This window comes from Strix uralensis, chromosome 20 (assembly GCF_047716275.1).
Source record: "Strix uralensis isolate ZFMK-TIS-50842 chromosome 20, bStrUra1, whole genome shotgun sequence".
Taxonomy (NCBI): domain Eukaryota; kingdom Metazoa; phylum Chordata; class Aves; order Strigiformes; family Strigidae; genus Strix; species Strix uralensis.
The window spans coordinates 2,817,436-2,841,194 of NC_133991.1; the positions used below are offsets into that span (position 1 = coordinate 2,817,436).

The 23,759-nt window shown below is 42.4% G+C and overlaps 1 protein-coding gene across 7 annotated transcripts in view; it reads right to left on the reverse strand.

Annotated features, from left to right (window-relative positions):
- AUTS2 (activator of transcription and developmental regulator AUTS2) overlaps window positions 1-23,759 on the reverse strand; it is a 795,956-nt gene that overhangs the window by 17,149 nt on the left and 755,048 nt on the right. For 3 of the 7 annotated variants that reach the window (XM_074890687.1, XM_074890684.1, XM_074890691.1), the window contains 6 exons: window positions 10,725-11,202; window positions 8,898-9,151; window positions 7,714-7,955; window positions 7,219-7,263; window positions 3,036-3,131; window positions 1,657-1,728 (listed from right to left, as the gene is read on the reverse strand). In XM_074890687.1, the coding sequence (XP_074746788.1) occupies window positions 1,657-1,728; window positions 3,036-3,131; window positions 7,219-7,263; window positions 7,714-7,955; window positions 8,898-9,151; window positions 10,725-11,202 (1,187 nt within the window). The remainder of the gene's footprint in view (window positions 1-1,656; window positions 1,729-3,035; window positions 3,132-7,218; window positions 7,264-7,713; window positions 7,956-8,897; window positions 9,152-10,724; window positions 11,203-23,759) is intronic. The other 4 variants (XM_074890689.1, XM_074890688.1, XM_074890685.1 and 1 more) reach the window with 3 other exon arrangements.

Sequence of the window (23,759 nt, forward strand, 5' to 3'; positions counted from 1 at the left end):
AAATTAAAATGTTATAATTTTACTTTCAAATGAAGCCCTTTTGGATAATAATTAGTCCTTAGCCTCCGTATTTGAGTTGGTTTCCCTCCCCCCATGGCTGTTGTACCTAAGTGTTGACAAGCAACTAAACAAGCCTCACAGAGCACTCTGTCCTCTGGCATCATCATTAATTTGTTGATTTAATGCTACAAAAATGGATGGTTAACTACTCTGAAGAAAAACACGGATCTATCCTTTGGGCAAACTTCTGTTCTTATCTTTCAAAGCTGCTCAGCTAGCGAGAAGATTGGATAGCGGACAGGGCCCCTTTTTCACAGGCTTGAGCCCACTAATTGGGTTGGAACAGGATGGAATGGTGTTTCAGACGTGCCCCTGCAAACCAGTGACTGTGTCCGCTCAACAGCTATGGCATTAGGTCCTTGCCTTGTACACTCCAACAGCCATTACTGACTGACTGCTTGTCTGATGCGTCCTCTGTCACAAATGGGCTTTGCCTTAAATATTTTTCACTCTGCAGCAGATGTCGCTAAACAGGGGCTGTATTAAAACCACAATTTTCTCATTACTATTTTTTGTGTGGCCTGTTTTTTGGGGGTAATTATTTTCTTATTCTCCTTTTTTGCTCACATTTCATCAATTAATGCTGGAAAATAAATTCAATTTATTGGGTATTTCTCATTTGTTTTGGAACTTCTTTTTTGAAATGCAATACTAAAGGAGATTTATAGGTGTAAGAGGTACTTTGCAGACACAGTGATGGCATAATACATCATCTTGAAATAATCGAAACTACACTACAAGCTGAAAGGGAGCATAAAGCTAAATGACTTAAAGATGGGAGGCTCTAGTTATCTTTTTAATTAGATAGAATAAACAGAAATGAAAAAACATGGTTCCTTTTGGTATAAAGCTCAACTACAGCACCAATTCAGAGCAAACCAAAGTACCAGAACTTGGCAAAACCCAAAGAAAACAGCTCTGCTGTACTTAAAAGTTTAGCCATACCACAACAGGGATTTTTAAGGAGAGCTCCCCATTGCTTTTGTCAGAGAGTTCTGCTAAAAATACAACTGCATCGTGTTCCTCACGGCAAACAATGTATATTAATTCAAACATGCAAACAACCCACGGGCATTTGCAAAGAACAGAAAAAAGCTGAGAGACAAAGTGCTGAGACAATAAATGCTGTTCACATATGCTAGAACTCAAAAATCCAGAGGCACCAAGCGATCAATGAAGTGCATCCGTATTTCACTGGTGCAATCAATGATACAGTAACCAAGGGAATAACTGTCCTTACCCACATTAAAAACAATTACAGAGTATAAACATAAATCTTGAAGAGGTTTGTACACTTCTACGCTGAATTGGACTTTTATGCCTTTACCCCTGGCTTGTGGGGATGCCTGCTGACAGCAAGGAAAGAGCTCTTGCGCTGCATAGGATCTATGTGCTTTTGCTAACGATGAACAGAAGTAAGGATCAGGATTTAAATTGTTCTCATAAAACTTCTCTAGTTCTCATTGACTTAAACAGTTCAGACTAAGCTTTAGTTTGAGGATGTTAATTTGAACATACTGAACAGGGTAGCTCTAGCCTTCAAGGTTTTCAGGAAGAATAGCTTTACTTGAAAAAAATGTAACATTTTCTACAGACCCGTGGATCTTTCTGTAGAAGGGTATGTGGGACAGTTCCAGGTCTGGCTGCAACATCAATAGGATTGGAAGTCTAGAAATACCATAAGGAAAGACGGCGTTAATGAGTAACACAATGCAGAAAAGGAACAGAAAGTGAAAAATAATACTTCTTCATCATTCACATTGCCAAAGCAATGAAAATAAACTTTTTAAAGAGGAAAGGATAACCATTATAATCCACTTAGTAATATACGTATCGTCATCTCAATTTTCAAACTTCCGTTCTCTACCAACTTTCCATTACTTTAATCTAAAACACGAGTGACTGTTTACACTCGAAAAATCTTTCCACTATTGAAAACCTGATTAGCAACATACTTATGATATGGCATCTAAAGTGGTATTTGGAGGACCAAGCTTGATGTGCTCTGCTGCTTATCAATAATGCACTGGAACCGGCTAAAACTGCTAACCTGGCTGTCGGCACACACAGCATCAGCAATCGCTTTGGTCACTGGACAAGGATCTGAATGCCATCCACAATGACCTGTTACCATACGGGTATCAGGAAAAAGCAACATCCAGCCGAAAAACATTAAAGCCTTTCCCATGATCTGAATGTAAATATTCAGCTAACGTAACAAAATGCAGCTTTGTGAAAAAAGAAACCCACAAAATTTACATTTAGACAGAGCTTCTTCCTATGTTAAAATGAAGAAAAAAAGAAATCAGCTACAGCATAACTAACAATTAAGTAACAGAGTTGTTAACAGTCTGATTACCATACATACAAAGAATTCCACTAATGAACTGCAATTTACATATTCAGTCATTACAGTGGATGGGCCAATTTAAGAAGGAAGGTGTCTTCTCTGCAGAAATTTCCGAGCTGATTTCAGTCTTTAGTTGCAAAGACCATGGATTACAGAGTGTGATTTGCTCCCACTTACAAATCAAGAGTGACTTCATGAAAACAAAAGAAAAAAAACCCCAAACTCATCACATTTATCTACCCTACCTATCGCAAATGAGAGAACTAAATCAGTGTATTGCATTGTGGTGGAGCTGTGAGATAATTATGGAAATGAGTAAACAATAATGATCATGATTTCTTAAAATCTTGATTATTACATGACCTTAGATTAATGCGTACTGAGAACTAATTGTATTGCTTCTAAAGTTAACTATGCCATTATAATTTATTTTTTTTTAAAATGTACGTAGATATATCTGAACCTAGTGAGAAATAACTTCTCTTTGTAGTAAATTTGAAAAAAGCCAATTGTCCTCCATGGAATTAGGCTGTAATTCAGATCTCAGTTGCTCCAGAATCTGAACCACATGCTAAGCCTAAACCTCACCTGGCTCAAATCACCAGTGTACGTGAGTATTTCTTACCTTGGGTTGAAACGCTCCTTGTAGTGAGCCAAAGGGGCCAGTCGGAGGAATCATAGGAGGAATACCTGATACAGCTGGAGGATAGGAGTGAAACAGCTGTAACAAAAAGACAGAAGAACATAAATACAAGGGCACATCAAAATGGAGACAGGAAGTTGAACAAAACAGAGAAAGCATTCCTGCATAATATTAGGGAAATGGTACATGGAGAAAACTGAGAAACATTGAAGAAGTGATCTCATTGCAACAATGTTAGTTAAAGCAGTCAATGAAATGTTCACAAATGTCATGATGTTTAGAGCTTAAAAGCAGTTCCAAAATCATAAAGCAGCAACCTGTCCCCTGGATTAGGCCATCATAGTGTAAGAAAGATTTTTTTTTTCCCCCCCACTATTAATTTTTAAACTGGATAGAACTTTTAAATGGTTTCAGTTTGCAAACCATTTCAAGAGAAAAGAAGGAATACTGAGCCAAATAAGACTCAGAAAACTACTGTTTAAGTGGAAAAAAAACCCTTACAAGCACTAGGATATTGTATCATTAAAAGTCCATTAGTACATTGGGATTTTAATAGTATCTGTAGGAAATGAGGAAAATACGCACAATTCTTACTTCATTAGCCTGTCTGAGAGGATATCCTGCCACATCTAATATTAGGAGAAATATAATCTGATTTGTTAAAAATTATTATTTAAATAGAATGTTGAGATAGACTCCCCCCCCCCCCCAAAATAAAAAAAATTAGGGTACTGTTTTCGTAAAGACAGACTACTAAGCATAAAAAAGTGCACATCTCCACTGACCTCTCTGATTCCGATGTATCTGTTATAAGAGAATTTAGCAGAAAAAAAAAAAGCAGTTCTGTACTAATGCAGACAAACACAGGGGAAACAAGCAAGTAAACCGTAACGTCCAAGTCTTATCTTGTCTCTGTGGTCCGGCTGTGAATCTTTTACTCATGCTGTAACACAGTTAACTCGCCCAATTCCATGGAAAATGCTGAGATTACACACAAAATCACTTTCTGGTAGGAGTTGGGGGTTCCAACCATGACACTCCAAGTATGTTCTCACTGTGAAACCTCAGGATCTAACGGGGGATGGCTGCTAACTCCGCAGGTATTGCGACCCAAAAACCTAAAGGGGTTATCTGACTGATACAAATTCACCTCTGAACACGGCTGATCAAAAATCAATCTACTGTATGCTACTTTTAAGACCAAAATAAATGAGTTAATGGCCAATTGAACAGAAGCAGGACTGGGCAAAGTAAAAGACTGGACATGCGGAGTGGGCAAACACTGAGAAAATCACATCCCAGAGTAAATCAGTATCGCAAGGTTTTGATGAATTTGTTTATGCCAGGCACATGTATGAGTTTTTCTTAATCCTTTCTCCTGCCACTAGTTTATCTTGCAAGGTCATTTATTCCTATTACATTTACTGAAAGCTGAGAAAATATTTCAGTATTTTAGAGGTATCAAAAGATTTTCTCGGTTTAAAAGCGTGGTATCAAGTCTCCTTTCAAAACACGTTTCTATTGTTGTTTTTAATTCTATTTAATTTGGACCTGCTCCATTCAGTGATGCAGAAAGCATTTTTAGATTAGTTGATAACTGAACTGTAGGCATTTGAGAAATCATTAAGAGACATATCCTCATTTACAATAAATTTTAATGAGTAAAATGTGTTTTAAATCCTCCAATGTCTTCTGCATTTAATTCTGTGTGCAATGGACTAATTCCGAATGATGGAAAGAGACGTAATACTTAATATTCTATTGGCTATGACTAATAATAAGGAATGCTTTCCTTAGAGTTTTATAACAAGTGGTAAGTTAATTATATGGAACCTTTCCTCAAGGTCAGAATCATTAATAAAATATAAAATATTGTATCTCCAGGATCTCTTTGTATCAGTTAAATTCCTCCAGCTTTCAAAATACATCTTTCATAACCAGTGTTTCCTTTTTCTCCCTCTCGTTTGAGCAACATTTTCCCCTTCCAGCTTTCTTCAGGGAACAATGCAGTACCCACAGCTTTCCTGGGGCCAGGTGCCATTTAACACCAAGCTAGACCCAGTGTGAACTGTAGGTAAAAGTAATGTCTCACTGTGCTACAGTCAGCCCCCCCCCAAAGCAAATGATTGTAAAATCAAAGATGCCAACAAAGAAAACTGTTTTAAATCTCTACGTGCACGTCTATGTGAGCTGTGCTCCCTATTCTAAAGCAGATTGATTTTAACTCTCAAACAGGCCTTGTTCTCCTGCAAAGTTCACTTACGAGCTTCAAAAACATTGCCAACTTTTTTCAAGATATCTGAATTCTTGGTGTGGATCTACAGCGGAAACTCTTGTCACTAGGAAAAGGCCTGTGGAAGTGCCATAGTTTCACAGTATTTCTACAATAGGAAAAGCCCTACCGGGTATGCACTTATGCCAGCAGAAGTATGCTGTTTGATACTGAAGCTGCTCAGGAAACTGATGCAAGCGGTTCCTCTGTTACCTGTATACTATAGTCATAGCAGAAGAGATTACTGAAGTACCCTGGCGAGTGTGGCTGTGCTGTAGTTTAAGAAAGACTGTTAATCCAATCTCAATTTGTAGCCATCATGTTGACCTTCTGGTATTAGTTTGCTAAACATCCAACAGCCAAAATAGTGATTATTTTGCAATCACTTCACAAGGACAAACCGTTCCTGAAGGGAGGGCAGGGGAGGCACAATGGACCAGACGTGTGCTGGTGGAGCTCTGCCAAGTTCAATAGCACGGCTCCCTGGCTCACGCAGAACAACGTGAAGCCTCTCCTTACTTTAAAGGGAGTAATACCAACCATGACCTTTACAATTCAGGTACCTGCCAGATTTATAAGAGATTATGTCACTGAATTTGAAAAGCATGTACAGTTGGAGACTTTTGCAATGTTTCCTATATTACATGCCGACTTCTGTGCTTTATTTGTCTAAAATTCATTTACCTATTTCCCAATTCCGTGTTCTTGCTTGAATCAACATGCCACATTGAGGATAATATATCTTTTGACCACGTAAAGCTCAGCAAATAGGAGTGCAATTTTGCAAACAATGATGCAAATGAGCAGCGTTACCCTTTTGAGTAAAAGTGATTATCACAGGCTTAAATGTTTGCCTAATACTCCTAGAGCTCTGATCCTGCAAACACACTCACACAGTTAACGTTACTCAAATGAGGTGTCAGAAATTAATGCGACTATTCACATGTACCGCCGGCATGAGTTGTTAGCAGGAACTGTGTTTAATTGGTACAAGCAGACAACATCACACTATCGTCTTAACCAGTTTTTTTTGCCCAGTTCCACTTCTAAGCAAAACCAACACATAAAGCCAAGTGCTTTGCAAATTTCTGAGTGCTGATGCAGTACTCCTTCTCTCATCAAAATATCACTATTGGATTTAGAAATTCTTCTCATATTCAACCAGATACCTGCTTCTGCCAATATGATGAAGTAAATGCAACCCATATTTCAGCAGCAAATGAATCAGTAGATTCAAACCCTTAAGAGCAGAAACTTTACAATTAACTGGAATATTAAAAATCGGTTCATCTCAATAAAGAAGATTTTTGGTAGCTTTTAGAGAAACACATCTATTGCACAGCTGGATTCATGTTGCTGTCATCAAACAGAGCTTTCTACCATAACAAGCCTGATGGATCAGATGTGCCTTTGAAATCTGAAGAATAAGACAAGTTTTCAGATTTTATAAAACAAAATACGATATATTAGAAAAACTATTAGATTACCTATACCTGAAGGATTTGTATGATAGTTTGTCATTTCATTTCAACTTTCTTAGGAAAAATATCAGTCTAAGGGTTTGTGGCACAACTGAAACAGAGTGATGAAATTACTGCTCTCTCCTGCTTCATGTAACAGTCAGCTCTTCTGTCTCATCTTTTTCACATCAAACCTGTCTTCAAATAGTGTTGAGCAAGAGATCTTTTGATTGGAAAAGCTGATACTGCATCTTTATCAGAAACAAGCACCATGAATGCAAGCCTTCAAAAGCCAAAGCAACCAAGAACGATAATGGTAAATCCTGGAGTGATGATTAGGGAGAGATTCACATTGTGCCATCGACTGAGTGGTGATCCCAACCCACCACAGAAAAGCAGTTAAGTCAGTTTTAAACAGAGTAATAAAACTCACACTGTGACGGTAGAAGGGGTCAACTTTTGTAGGGTATTTGTCAAACTGCAAAGGGATCAAAGCACAAACTAGTTACTTTATATTTCCTTGCTTTAGTTCTGTTGGTAAAATAGAAGACTACTACTCTGTTATTTGCCAACCAACAGAGAGGGAAAAAATATGCAGAAAATTAGTTTCCAAAAGAAACTGTTTGGGATTTTTCTTTCTTCAAGATAAACCAAGGTCTTTATGAGACAGCAGAAAGGAGAAGGCACCAGAGTGCACCACTCCAAGCACTGGGAAATCCCACTTACGAGTGCCCCTTCAGCCAGCAGCCTCGTCCCTCAGCCCCTGCGCTGCCACCTGAACCTACTGCACATGTGACAATCGTGAGGAAGGGACAGTCCTTCCTCTCCTACCCAACCACACCTGGGCAGCAGAGTAGTCCTTCCCGCAACCTGGCAAATTCTTAAATTTTTGTAATAAAGAATAGAGTTGTGCTCTACTTATCCTCACATTTCTGCCTGGGGTACGCACCATGGGCGGTGCTGGCGTTGGCATGATGGCAGTGGGTGGGATGGCGTGAGGGAAAGGCGTGAAGGTGTGCTGGTGTGTGTGTTGGTGTGTGTGCTGGTGCTGGTGCTGGTGCTGGTGGAACTCGGTCCTCAGGTACGGCGGCGGGCCCAGGGAGGCCCCGCGATCTGCGCTCTGTGAGGCCAAAAATCGCGTGTTTAGTTCCTGACGGAGAAGATCTTGTTCTGAAATACAAACAGCAAAACAACTCTCCGTGAGCTCAGGGACTTTTCCAGACCTATTGCCACTTAGTTTTGGCTGGCTGCAGTAGCAATGCTGTATTTAAAACTTCCTGGGGGTAAACCATGACACTGTACAGGGTAAGAAAGCTCCCTCAGATCTTCCCCAAAGGCCTCAGAGACAGAAGAAAGTCTCCATTTCCCCTCTCTCATCAGGCCTGTCTTAACTACAGCATTCCTCTGAGGGTAAACTTGTACGGACACAGACATTGTCCTAAATAGGTGGGGAGGGACAGGTAAGCTGGAGTGAGTAAACATCGAGTGGCTGCTGCTAACACGAGTAGCCTGCTGCATGGACACAAAACGATGTTACTCAAACACTGATAATCCTTCATTTTCTTCCCCCAGTTCCCTCTCAGTGGCCTGGGAGGAACAAATACTTTACATCTGCCCACTATCAAAGTCTAAAAGAGCACAATTTTCTCCACTGATCTCTACATCTCACCCACCCCCACACCCCAAATCTTGCATGTACACGAGCTCAGGACCGCTGTGTGTGCGGCCACTGGAGACCTCCCCTCTCGCCAGGGAAGCAATGCTGAGCACAGACCACAACTGCAGCAACGACATTCGCTGAGGGGGTCACACGTTCTGTGGGGGCACATTATGAACTCTAGTGTGTTTTTACCATGGGGTGAAAAAAACAGACAGGGAAAAAGCACACGCTTCCAAAAATATTCATTCCCAGGGCAGAAGAAAAGCCACTGGGTACGTCCAGGTGTTTTCTGGCTTTGGCAACACTCCAAATCATTCTGCAACCAGTACAGGCTCTACCCAACCAACAGCCCTCATCAAATGGACCAAAAAGAATTATTCTGACTAAAACTGGAGAATCGGCTTCCAGCGCTGCACTGGACATGCTCGGGCCATGATCCGTCTGTCTCTTACCTGAGTAAGTACTACCAGCTGGGTGTCCTGGAACCTGCAGTGTCCCTGACGTCAATGGAGGTGGAGGAGGCAAAGCCGTAGGAGGGGCAAACATATTGGGGTGATGTGGGTGTGCGGGGGGCTGGAGGGTGGGCGTGAAGGTATGCAGCGGGCTGTGGCTGGGTAAAGAGAGGGGGAACGGTGAGGCTGAGGGATGGTGAGATATGTGCGGAGGAGGGGCCTGAGTCTTGGCAGGAGTGCTGCTTCTGCTGCTGCTGTTAATGAAAAGAAAAGCAATTAAGCATTGCACGGAAAAGAGAAAAGCTCCAAATGTACACATACACAACCCCACCGAGCCACGCACGGCTCACGTTAAACACATTACTCGTGTAAGTTACATATTACAAATGCAAGTTACTGTTCTAGAAATACAACTGTGAAACTCCTTTCTCCAGCCATCTCCTGTACCTTTTCGAGTATCTTTTACTTCCCGTGGTCTCTCCACAACAAAACCCGAGACATATTCTCCCTCTCTGTAAGAGGTTGATATTCTGTCCTCCAACAACACAGGAATGACACACAAAGGAGTAATCAGCCCTGTGCATTCATTACTTAATTATCAGCTCCTTTCTACATGACTGCTTCTGATTCATGTTTTCAGGCAAATGAAGCTCAAAATCAGTGATCACTGTATTAATAAAAATTTAATTTTTTTTGCTATGACTTAGTAAGATAAAAGACTGCACAAAACGTGAAATGAAGTTGAGAAGGCAACAATGGATATATGCTTATTGTGCCGTTAATGTCTCTCTACTCCCACAATATAAAGAGATAGGGCGAGTCAGCAAAATAAATATTTGTGATTATGTCGGTTGCAATTTTTCAGGTTTCACTTCCTACTAATGAGTATTTAAAATATATTCACGTACTGCTTAATTCCACTTGTCGTTATTTCAAGTAATGACATGCTTCTATTTCAGTGACTTCTGAAGACAAGCAATACCAACTTGGTTAAAAATAAATCAAAGTCTTAAACACCTCCCAGTCTTTAGTCAAACCATGAAGACACCATAATGCTGGTTCATCAGGTCTTGAAGGACACCATCTGCCTGCTGGAGGCTCAGATTTAGGGAAAGATGACCTAGTGCTGACAGCATTAGCTTAGAGCAGGGGAAACCTGAGGTCCCTGATTCACAGAGACATCACGGGTTCCTGTGAACATGATCTCTCTGTTCGTCTTTGTTACCCCTCTATAAAAGGTGAGGTTTATCTCACTGTGACCAGGTGAAGAGAAAACCACTGAAGACTGCAAGGTGTCAGCAGGGCAGGAAAAATTAAGCTTTGAAGTCAATGGTGCCAGACCGTTGGTGCTAGGCTGTCAGCAGGGCCAGCAGCAGCTGCACCATACTTTTTGCTCTAGGGCATGTCAGCAGTTGGAGAAAGCAGAAGATGTTTACAGGGATGGGAGGGTAAAAGAAGTTAGCCTTCAGAGAGCTGCTCAACCTGCAAGAATTGGAATTTTTCTTCCTGGGTCTACATTGCATAAAATCCTCTCCAAAAACCCAAGTAGGCAATGACAGGCAGGAAAAGTAAAAGCAAATTAACTAAGCGCTTGAGAACACCTAGCATTTCTGGGAACGCTAGATCAGAAATAGCGTGATCCTGCCTTATTTCAGGGAAGGAATTAAGGTTAAATGCAGCAAGTCCCCTTTATTTCCCAGTGATGGGACGGGATGTGCTGTCACTTGTCTCCTTTAGCCAATTCATCTCCGCTCCCTCCAGGCACCGTAAAGCAGCAGGTCTGCGAAGACACGGGCCTTCAGCGCGCACGCGGTTCTGTTCGCCTACCTTAAGCTGTTGAGGCTTAAACTGCTGCTGTTATAGGCAGAGAGTGGCTGCGAGAGGCTCTGAGAGGCCGGATGGGGCTGCACCGGAGGGAGGTTTGGATGGGCCGGCTGCACCGGCGACTGCGGCCGCGGTGGGTGCTGGACGGGCGGCTGCGGCGTGGGCGGGCGGGCGGCTTCTTCGGGGGCTGGTGGCGGCTGCGCGGCTTGTGGCGGGGGCAGCTGGGCAGGAGCCTCCGGCCGCAGGGCGAGCGCAGGGCTGGGGCTGGGAGCCTCAGGCTGCGGCTCCAGCTGGGGCTGGGCCAAAGGCTGGGTCACCTGAGGACAAGGGTCTTTAGGCACCACAGGCTCAAGTATCGGGTCTTTACTGCTGTCCTGGCTCTTCTCTTGACTCCTTTCTAATCCTGATATTTTCGGGACAGCTGGGCCCCTAGCACCAGGGTCATCATTTTCAGCTAGCGTACTGACTCCTAACTCTTTATCTGCAACAACAAAAGAAAGAGATAAAACAATTAAGTGTGTGACAAAACCAAATCGCTGTGCCAGAGTCACACTCCGGGCAGTTACGTTTTGTTTCCGTCAAGGACTGTGCCAACATGAAACCGAATCCAATCCAAAGTAATTTCCAGCAGCATCCCTAACCCTCAAGTCCTTCTCCTAATACTTCTCCTATTTTACCATACAGAGAAAGTTTCTAGTTGTCTTCATTAATGTATAAAAAAGCAAGCGCACAAAAGTTGACCTGAGTTTAGTGGTTCAAGTGCTCTAAAAATCTTGAGTCAGATCTCCCCCAAAATCCCCACCTCTGCCTTATGGAAAATACCAGGAGGTGTTGTGCTTTGCTTTGTTCTGTCTCTGCAGCACAATATACATCTATACATCGGGTCCTCCATAGTTGCCTCCTGGGTCTTGTCTCCTAAGGATTCATTTCCCAACTTTCCCATGCAACCACGCTAGCATTTCATCAATTTTAAAGAAAATTAGTTTTGCACAATAATCACCTGACTCCAAGATTTGGGGCCATAAAACAGTGCTGATATATTTCTGAGGGTGGGTACTATCATCTGTATTTGGCAAAATCAGCCCCTAAATGATCTCATAAAACCCACTGAAATTATCTACTGAATCACGTAAGCACAAATTGGCGCAGTGCGAGGGGAAGAGCTCCGCAGGAAGCCAGGCTCCACTGCGTTCTCTGCTTAGAGAACTGCTTGCTTTCTAGGCGCATCCCTGTATCCCTAATTACTATTATATGTTTACTATAACATCTCTATTGCCTGGGCTGCCAAATGAACAGAACAAAAAGATTAAGGGAAATAACATATTTTTGCCTCGATTTTTCTTTCAGTGACGTTAATTTTGGGGGTTACTTTTCAGAAGAACGACCAAAGAAGTCAAGAAGACAACGTGATTAGTCCCGAGTATGTTTTCTTTAAAGACAACACACTCTGCATGTGAGTGTGTGCATCTGCCTCTCGTCTTCTTTCTCCAATAACTCTCCTCAAAATAAACCACCTGGTAGAGAAGAGAGACCCTGTTTAGCACTACTCTTTTCTACTACTGTTACTCTATCATCCCTCCCTTACTGACCCACTGAGGAAACAAATGCAGCGTGAGCTCCGTGCCTTATTACATGAGATCTAAACCTTAAAGCACATCTTAGTAGGAACCCAGGATTTTTGGTTTGGCTGGTCATGGAATGACTTGGTTTTGTTTTCCAGCTCTTTAGTAATAATGAATTTTATTATAATTTTAACATTTGCTACAGTGGAGTTTTGCTCACTGGGGCTCTACAGCAATTTCCCATGAGAATTACGCCCCAAACCTTCTGCCAATGAGTATCTGATGGATGGCATCCCTTTGGACAAATGTGGGGGAACACTGCTGACCCAAGATGGGAAAAGGCAGTGCTGCAGCCCGGCAGGCAGGGGGAATGAGGAGCACCATTTAGGGCAATATCACACAGCAGCTCTGAACTGTTGGACTTACACCTTTGACAATTACAGAAACGAAGCATAAAGGGAACACGCAAGATTTGAAGGGGCTGGGGACAAGCTTATAATTAAAAAGTATCCAGTGTTCTAAATAATCATAAGACAGGAAAACTTTACTCATTCTTCTGCCAATTCTAAGGGGTAAAATGAATAAATGCATAACAAAATAATATACATTTAGAGAAAACTGTTGACAGCTACATCACTCAAACCCTGCAGTAAAGGAGTGCAGATAAAGATGATGGGGAGTGTACTCTGCCAGTCCATAGCCCGGGCACACACGTGTTTGCCATCACCAGAGCTGCCAGAGACAGCCTGGCAGAGATGTGCCAAAAACATATCATCATTTGGGTTTAATTTCATGAAGAGATCGAAAAAAACCCATGTCAGGCCTCCTATTGCTAAGTGTTTTACAGGCTCTGTGCAATGGTGAGCAGCCTGGTAAAGTGAAGTTCAGACAGTTTGTAGACAGGAGATGGGGAAAAAAACCTTTTGGGTGCAAAAGGGAGGTAAAGAGGAGAGCAGAAGGAGAAAGAGGGGGAAAAAAATAAACAGACTTATTTGATGAGGACATACTTTAATCACTTCTGGAGTACACAATCTGTAACAGGCACAGAGGCTCCTCCATGAATTTGGATCAGAAGACTATAGGGGTAATAGTGGGACTCCAGAGGAATAAAAATAATTACTCTGCTGTATGCCCAAGGTCTATCTCACTGCAATTAAGTTGCAGGTTCTAAATAAAGGAAACTCAGTTTGCATTAATTCTTGGGATCAATCCTGTTTGGTCAAACATTATTAAAAGTTAGACAGAGTGTGATCACCACGTGTGTTAAGGCAGGTCCCCAAGGAGGAAAGAAATGAGCAACAGTTTGTTCAGCAATAGGTGGATCTATGTTCCTAGTCCTTACAGGTATAAAAGTTACGAGACTTTTTTTTTTTTTTTTCTTTTTTTGGACAGAAAGGCATAATAATTAGGGCTTTGAGGGCTTAGCCTTGTCATCAGAAATTCCCTACAAGATGAATACGGTAGGTGGTCTAAAAATCCTGCAGAGGTGATACTTCCAAACCTATGGGGAACACCTTGCAGTCAGTGCATTCATTAAATCTCTTCATTTGATATTTTTAGTGTCTCTCGTGTGTGTAACATTTATTCAGCACAGCTCTCTGCTGGGGCGTTTGTTCCTCACGCAGTCGCTCCTCCTCCCCTGGAGAAAAGGGCTATGAATCCTAGTGTCTCCTGGGTATTTTTTGCTGCTGCTTACATCTTCATTACACAGCCCCTTAAGTACCATTCCTGTTAGTTCACAGCTTAGAAGATGCTGTATTTAGTGAGATAATGTTATTCCAAATGTGAAACACTGACTGTGTGCACAGTTTCTCCCTCTCTCTCTGTCTTACACCATTGCACCTACGCTACACCCCAAAATGGCATCAGATGTCCAGGAGTCTCCCTAACCCCAGTGGGCCTGGTACATGCATCCCTTCGTGGCTGGTAATTATGATGTATAAATCAGAAGGAATTCTTCATCCCACAGGATCTATTTAGGGAGTTGAAATCCCACATCAGTGATGAACACCACCAATTATATGTTTCGTAAGGAAGGCTCAGGTCTTCATCAACAGTACTTCAAGGTCATACATACAAGATTACTCTTTTTCTACCAGCACATCTTTGCGTATCACATTATTTCTGAATGTTGACTAACTCAGGGTAAAAACTAAGGGGAAAAAAATCCTTCACATCACCGTGACACAGGCAACCCAACTACACAACTTTCTGAGTTTGTTTATGCATCATAGGAGTTCATCTCCACCCAACAGCTAAAGCAGCAAGCGAGCTAATGTTATTTGATGACAGTCTCCATACTCTACTTTGGATAAAGTGAAATTACTGCATCGGTATTCAGAAGAGCAGTAACTGTGATGTAACTTCTGTGCTGACACAGGCTTCCCTTTTTCCACTGGGTTGATATTGCATCCAGCAGCAGTCAGTCTTTTTACTGAAAAAGGAATAAAGCCATAATTCGATGCTCTCTGAGGACTGAGGAGAAACATTGGCTAAGCTCGTCCCACACCGACAGGACATGCAACTTCCATTATCTTCCTTTCCTGTCTTTGCCCTTTGATGTGTCTTAAATCTCAAATCCATCTATTTTTCACTTAACACACACAATCTGGGGATCTCTCAAGATGCAGGACTCTCAGTCCCCTCCAAGTAACACAAGTGCAGTTAGCAGTTTGCTTTGTCTATGTGATTATTACTTGGTTGGCTCAATAACACCAGAGGAGCAGACAAGGCCACACTGGGAAGACCTGTAAGTAAACCAAATGACTGCATGTGAACTAGAGACTCTGCAGCTGTGAGTTTACATTATATTTTATACACATTCTATGAACATACACATATACACATGCACTCCCATGTGTTTGCATACATGTATGTTACGTGTAATACATATGCATTTATATTTATAGCCATATCTATTATATGTATACACATCGTTAACAGAGAAATACACAGTGCATGCAAACACGTCCATTGAAAGACATGAATTTTTATAATCAACAAAGGTTATACGCAGCGTTCAGCTGAAATGCCATTGCCTCTCTTCCTAACGTGCAAACCAGTAAAATTCGACCTGAACTCTGTGTTCTGGCTCCTTTGTACCATTAGGGTGATCCAAAAGAGCTAGAGGATGGCCAGAGGTGGCCAGTTGAGAACATCACAGCCACAAGACGAAGCCCAACTATTCTGCTGACAAAAAGGCCCTGGTAAAATTCGCCAAATTTGAAATTCCCAGAGATTCACCAATAATGAACGCTCTGATTTTGCCTGGTCAAGTGTTGTTTGCAGATAGGTTCAACGTGTTTGGTTGCACCAACGACCACCGGAGATGCTAAGCACCAGCACAGGGCATTTCATGACGAGAGCTGGGACACCTCCAACCTGGCCAGGTCCCGAGTGGCAGCCAAGGACGTGCGAACTGGGCATCTCCAACCTGACCTGATGGTACTTGGGGAATGAAATCTCCTTAGACAACATCCTGCAGGATGCTGTCACCTTGCAGTGGCCAAACCACTTTTCTAAACACAAAATCATCCAACTTTTCCATGTCCGTGTCTGGAACAACTGAGTTTCATTCAGGAACTAGACTATATTATATCCTGTCACTCCTCCTTCTGTCCACGTTAGGATTCAGCCTCTCTACATCTGGCCTGGGAGTATTCAGGCATCTTAAGAGAGCAATTCAGCATCAGCACTGAATTTTCCATTCTCTTCAGAGGGTTTTGGACTAAGCTCAAAGACCTTATTGCACAAGTAGGGAAATTATAGGAGTTTTCAGTGTTTTGCAGCATTATCTTTGGGATTGAGCATTCAGCCTACCGAGGAAATATTCTATAGCATTATTTAATGTAAAAACAGTATTAATATTCTTTTACTAGTTTGATAAGTTAAACTCTTTTCTTGACAATATTACCTCTGCCTAACTAAAATTTTCTGCAAACTTCTTAATGCAAGATAAAAAATCAGATCTTTCAAAAAATATAAAAACTATTTTCTTCTGTTTTAACATGGATAAGTGGGCAGTTGGTGCAAACTGTCACAACCAATACAAACCATCATAACTTCTCTGAAGTCAATGGAATGCAGAAAACATATACCCCGCTGACCACTGGCCCCGGGAGGTATATACTTCAACAAGCATTTTACAAGTCTTGAAACAATTAATCAGATTTAAGACCTGATTGTACATTTCATATTGATTAGACATTGGCCAATGAAACATTTGGATAAATAAAGGCAGATGACAGAAACTATTACTGCAAAGGATGGAGGAGGTTGTTGGGTACACCAGCCAACACGTATCATAAAGGCCCCAGAGCAATTCATCTGTTGTACTGGATACACATAATTTGCTAAAAACAATTTTTCATTTTTAGCACACAGCCATCTTTCATCCTAATTTCCAAGGACACTAACAAAGTATTTGATTATGCAAATTAAAAACATGCGTTTGAAAGCATGGTTACTGGCAGCTCTGTCATCTGCTGATATCAATTATTCCACAGTAAGCAGGTATTTAGTACAACTGAATAGCAAGACTTGTGACACACTTTGTACTTAATTATAAAACAGAGAAGAAAATCATTCAGGACAAAAGATTTTGCTACCTCCTGTTAAAAATGTTTATCTTCTGCGTTGAAATGGATTTAATTGTCAACAATAAAGTTGCAGATCAATGAAAAGAAGCACTTAGTGGAATTGCACAAGATGTTGACAATTCTTCAGTCATTGAGCTGCTTCTGGCCTTGATTTGAGAATGCAGAGTCCTCCAATATTTCACATGAAACAATTTATTTCATCCAGCTGTTAAACAGAACATACGCCATAAATGTAACTCCTATATCCTGTACACTGTGAGTATATTATTGAAAGCACTTGATGTTTGATTTTTTTTTTTAAAGCGCCTCTTTACTTAATAAAAAGGAATGGGATATAGCTTTCTAGAGGAAAGTGAAGTACAGAACAGCCAAACACCCCTCACTCTCTGAGATCATCACATTTTACTTAATGGGAAATAGATGCATGCAGCTGTAACATCCTAACAGACCCTAGCAGAAAGCAACACCATGATAACTCAATCCTGCTTCAACGCACGCACATACACACACATGCACAGCCAAAGGTTTATTTCCAATGGGGAGAATCTCTTGGTTTCCTAACCTTTTCAGTTCAAAAGCAATAAATTACATCATTAACTATCCAACTCTGAAGTACTCAATAGCCAGCTACCAGCACCAGAGTGCTTACTGAAGTGGACTTCTCTCGAATGGGCTGACAATCTTCCCATGGGGGAACTAACGCTGGCGAAGTCATTGGGGGATATTCTTTAATAATAAGGGGTTTGAGCACAAAGAGCTTTAGCTTCCTGTTTCAATTTTCTATTTTAAATAAAGAAATCTGGGTCTTGCAATCACAATATTTGTAAAGCACACCTAGTTTCACAGAAACATAGGCAATGCTTCATTAAACCAGGTCTGTGCTTTCTACCACTGACTGCAGCCAGCACAAGATTCTTCTGAAACAAGTGTAAAACCCTTGCAGCCAGGGTATGTAAAACAAGCTGTCCAACCCATGAGATCTCATGCTGATACGTGGTCAAAGACTGGATTATACCCCAAAACCTGAGATTTTCTTCCAAGATTTTCTAGAATTGTGATAACAACCATGGGCTTGTTATGTACATAAATCTCAAGTCCCTTATGAGTATTCACAACTTCTTGCTCACAGCAGTAAATGTCTTAGCATGTCATATGAAAATATTCCTTCCATGAGGTTTTAATTTCTCACTTTTTAATTCCACTTGATTCTTGTGAGCCTGTGAGAAAAAGACTTGTCTACAAACCATCGATATCACCTATTCCTTTACAAAATTAAGTTGCTTCCCCGTCTATCCCCTTTATCTTTTTTTTCAACTGCTATCTTCCTGGTCTTTCTTCCTATAAGTCTTTTCCCATAAGTCTGATTACTTGGTTTTTCTGCCATCCTGTCACACCTCTCGAGCTTCTGCACCACGTTCTTTAGGAAGCGGCTGGCCCATACTGCACAGCCCTCAGCAGCTGGACCACTCATTTATACCAAAGCATCTTCATCCTCATCTTATTATTCACCACTCGATTCCTCACTCACATCGTAGGTAGCTGCTCCCAACATGCAGCTGCAGACACGAGCGATGGTCTGCTTAAACCATCTCTAGTAACACCCAGCTTCTTGTCTTGACTTGTCTCACCTACTTCAGAGCCCTGTGAGGTCTACAGGTACCTGCATGTTTTCATTTAACGTGCACTGCTCTGAGCTTATCTAAACTGACTCTCAGTCCCTATTCTCTCAGCCTGATGAAGTTTCTCTATGGTTTCTAACAGCTCTCTCCAGCTCCAACTATCACAGGTACCCTTAGATCATGTGTAACTGCTCCTATTTGCCCTCCTGTCTTTCACACTGACCAACTCAGGCAGAAGGCTCGAGACTTCAGCTGCTCTTAATCCAGTGCCATGTTGCAAACAGATCATGACGAAAATAACCCAACTCTTTGCTCTCCTTTCTTTAGGTACATTTTGCTGGCAACAGTCCTTTGCTTCTTGGTTTGTAACAACTGAGTTTCCACAGTAGCTTTTTCTTCAGCATCTTCTCCAAGGCCTTTTTGCAAGCCTGGATAAATCATGGCAATTTGATTAAACCAGGTCAGTGAGACAACGTCCCCCTCGCAAAAACATCCTAGACTGAACCTCCTAACGCAACCCTCTGAGCGCTCTTAAATCACACGTTTAGTCACTCTGCTCGTACAAGGCAAGCTGGTGGTGTGAGCATCTCCTTCGCTGGTGCTGGGAGAACGGGACAGGCTGCCAGTCCTTATCCCCAAACCTGTTCCCGGGCCATGCAACCCGACAAGCTCAGCTCCAGCACAGGCACAAAGGGGGCAGAATGAAACCACTGAGAGTGGAGACCAAAAACCTGGAAACTCAGGCCAAGATTCAACAGTGAAGCCCTCCATCTCTCATAAAGAAGTCAGTGCTTGCAAAGGTCTGTCCAGTTCAACATCACTTCGGTTTGGCTTCAGCAAAGTGCCTTCCCCTCTCCTCTTTTGGCTATTACACTGTGATCCACCCAGTAGCCAGAGCAGAAGCATGGTGAGAGCGTTTCAAACCTGCCAAGAGTAAATGAGGTGGCAGTACAAGATACTAGTCAATTAAAAAAAGAACACACAGCAAGGCTTGATAATATTCTCCAATTATCAATAGGGACTGGACAACCTTAACACAAGGTTAACCCCATCACAGGCCGAGGGAAGAAAAATACATTGGGTTTATCCATTCCCCCCCCTTGCTTACTATTGATTTGCCTTGGCCACGTAGCTGAAATATTCCCTCAAACGCTCATGACATCTGCTCGTATGTGACAGGATTACTTGAATGAGCTTGAACAAAACTGGCTTTCAAATGCAGCTTGAAAAGTATCACCTTATGAACACTGATCGAATTTAGCATGACAGCTCAGTTTAATATATGAAGGACAAAAAAGATCTGTGTGATATGTTTATACAGAAAAATAAACCATTTATTCCCCCCGAGAGGTGTCGTACCCATAACTCACCAAACACATACCACTGGTTCCTTTGTGAATTTGTTCTTTAGAGCCAAGAATTTTCTATTCTGTTTTTAAAGGCATGATGTCAATATAAGCAGAGAGCTTAAAAACTCCAGTGCCCCTCTTGCTAACACTAAGATGAGTTCAGCATGACCATGACAATACATTTACAACTCTTTCAGCTCATCAGTGTCTACAGGAAAACTTCAATGAGCTTACACATCACAACTCCACCGAACGCTTTACGGTATTCTCACGCTTGACACTATTTTGCTTGTGTTTCCAACACTGCAGAGAAAAAGATGGGTATTATCCAACTGTCTGCTCTAATGTAGTATTGCTTAGGAAGAATTCTTCTGGCCTGAGTCGTATCAATAAATGCAGAAATGAGATTTCAATGTTCCAGGTCAACAAAGGGTCTCATGAAATGTGTCAGTTATACGTGTCCCAGAATGCCCATCTCTTTTTAAATTGCACTTCTTGTATTGGGCTAAAACACATCCCATGAATTTGTTTTATTTTAAAAGGGGGGAAAAAAAGGGGGCCATATTACTGAATAGGTTTAAATATAACACAACTGAAGAGCTACCACTCCATTTTGTGTTTCACTGCTTTGACAACATATTTACTAGAAGCTTTTCTTTGTACGTAAACATGACTCTGCATACCAAATTCTTCCTGTGTGGGACAGTGGTAGAGGACTTAAAAGACTTTATAGAAATTAAAATAGAAAAGAATATGGAATTAAGAAAAATTTGTGGTAACATCAATGAGATTTATGAGAGAAGTGTGGCCAGCAGGTCGAGGGAGGGGATTCACCCCTCTACTCTGTTCTCTTGAGACCCCCCTGCAGTGCTGTGTCCAGCTCTGGGGGCACCAACATCAGAAGGACACGGACCTGCTTGAGTGGGGCCAGAGGAGGCCACGAAGATGCTCAGGGAGCTGGAGCACCTCCCCTGTGAGGACAGGCTGAGAGAGTGGGGGGGGTTCAGCTGGAGAAGAGAAGGCTCCGGGGAGACCTTAGAGCGGCCTCCCAGGACTGAAAGGGGCTACAGGAAAGGGGGGAGGGGCTCTTGATCAGGGGGTGTAGGGATAGGATGAGGGATAACAGTTTTAGATTTAGATTACATATAAGAAAGAAATTCTTCCCTGTGAGGGTGGTGAGACACTGGCACAGGTTGCCCAGAGAAGCTGTGGCTGTCCCCTCCCTGGAAGGGTTCAAGGCCAGGTTGGACGGGGCTTTGAGCAACCTGGGCTAGTGGAAGGTGTCCCTGCCCATGGCAGGGGGTTGGAACTAGATGGTCTTTAACGTCCCTTCCAACCCAAACCAGTCTGTGATTCTGTGATACTTCCACTTTAACTATGATATGGTTAATTAGCTGGTAGGATACAAGACTGACACAATAGTGTCCTACCCGCAGAAAAGACACCAACATCAGGGTGTCAAGTCTGAAGCTGAAGACAACCCTGACTGCTGCAGGGTACTTTTGCAATCCAAAACGCAGGGGTTTTCTATACAAACTGAAATCATTAGCCTGTGCATGCTTCAAAATACCATTTGAAAAATGTCCTATGCTCCTAACTTTTATTTTCATTCACGCTGTCCCTTGCTGAGGCTAATTATTACCCTGCAACTGGTGTATTCAAAGACTCAAGCATTACACACAGGACTTTGTGCTATTGCCTCCATGTTGCAAGGAGCTGTAATTCTAAAAGGATTAAAAGTTTACCAGCACAGCCATGTAAAGTAGAAAATGAATTGTTCACTCTTCTCATCTCTGTTTGGAAATTAGATTACAGGCTCCAAGTGAGCTGAAATACAGAATGAGGCAAATCCATGTGATTAGCTCACAGGTGGCCAGTGAGCCTTTTCTATGCTTCAAAGTCTGGCAGATTCCTATTAGCTGCAATAATAAAAAGAATGTGTACTTATCCTTCGGCCCAAACCCTGCCCTGTGCCAACATGGCTACCTGCTGTGCTAATCCTCAGAACCAATATAATCATCCTCAATTGTTATTTCATAAGTTTGCTCAGCTGTCATTTGGGATACACAGTATGTGTGGTGCACAGCCGTGTTGCTGACTGCACGATGAGCTGATTTCTACACGGGTTCCAGTTCCCCACGACACCAGGAACGGAGGGAAGGAATCGCAGTGCTTACCCAGGACAGCCCCACGTTGTCAGCAGCTGGTTTCCCAGCAGTAAGAGCAAAGACTCTTTATATGTATAAACAGTTTGTACCATTAATCACGAGTATTTCCTCTAAATAAACAAACACAGTTTCACATTTATCTTCTCTCTCCAGAAGGCACCCATGTGAGTGTCAATTCAGCAAAATACATCACACATTAGATCAGAAAACAGAAGAGACAGCTATTCCAGGGACGGGTATAGAGGTCACATGTGATGCATAACATCAACGGTCCATTTAATACGGTATTTGCTTTCTGACTCACACCAGTTGCAGATGCAGAAGGATGATGTGGACGCAGCACTTAGTCATAACCTGCACACAAGGAAAGCTCTTCCAAGCCTTCTCAGCAAGAGGCCGGTTAATATAATGAACCTCGAGGGTTGCTCCCTAGCAAACTGATATCCCACCTGGTAGAACTGTGATAACATTTTTATTATTTCTATAAACGTCTAATAATCCTCTGAACCCTCCCTAAGCTCTTTACCTTAACATTATTTTGCATCAGGGAGCTCTACAACTCAACTTACAATTTCCTTTTGTTACTTTCAAATGCGTTAGGCAGGGAAATGAGAAGCCATCTCCCTATTCCCACATTACAGGCTCGCCAGAATATTTTAAACTAACTTTATCAAACTTTTTTTACACCAAAATTTAAAACAAATGTTGAACAAGTGGTGCTCTGGCTAGGGACAGGGGGGAAAAAAGTGCTTGAGGCAACTGTGGGAATGGAGGCCATGCTTTGCTTTGCTCCCATAAATGTCCTTCCACCTCTGCTGCTCACCACAAAGCAAACTCAGGATATCCCACAAGCACAGAGCACGTCACACCTGCGCTCCTGGCAGAGCAAGAGGAAGACTCATGCTCGCAGGGCTGTCCCCAGCAGGTACGCAGCTCCTCGCATCCACCCTGGGCCGTGCCTTCCCACCCTGCGCCACCCTGCCCTGGCACGTGTGGCCATTTTATAAGCCTGTCTGGGGAAGTAACCTGAATTCAAAGTAATCTCTTCTCTCTTCATTTCCTTTTTTCTAAACCCACCCTTAGCCTGAACTGGCAAAGCTTGCTTCAAATGACATTGCTGCTGGAAGAAACGCTTGCAAAACTCTGCCCCATCCTTTAACCCCACGTGGCAGCACCCGCTGCAGATCCCTAAACTAGCAACGGCCTCGGTTTTAAAGCTCTTGGCCTCCCTCAAGTTATGCACATATTTAACTGGATGCGAAGAGAGTCAGTTCTTGATTAACCAGCAGCTGATTATGTGATTTGTGGATTAACGCGACGGAGACACCTGGGCTCACAGGCACCAGCTGGCACAGCAGCGCTGGCGTGCCCAGGTGCCGCGCGCTCAGGGCGTACCTGCTCAGGGATCTTCATGGCACATAATCAAAGGTGTTCATCAGCTTTCCTGCTCGCTGCTGTTACAGCCTCATGCAGCCAAGCTCTCCTTGATCTGGACCATCCCCAGCGTCCTACAACCAGGGCAGCGGTAACAACCCTCCCCCAGGCCGGGGCTGCACACGGTGCCTGGGATTTCAACAGCTCTGCAAAGTGCCAGCAACAGCCAAACCTTTCCAGCAAGGAACCAGCAACTCACCTTCAGACAGCTGGCAGCCTGAACTCTGCAAAACTGCAAGCTAGGAATTTCCACTTTATCTAATAACCTGCTTGGAGATGCAAGGCACAAAAAGCCTGTTCAACAGAGC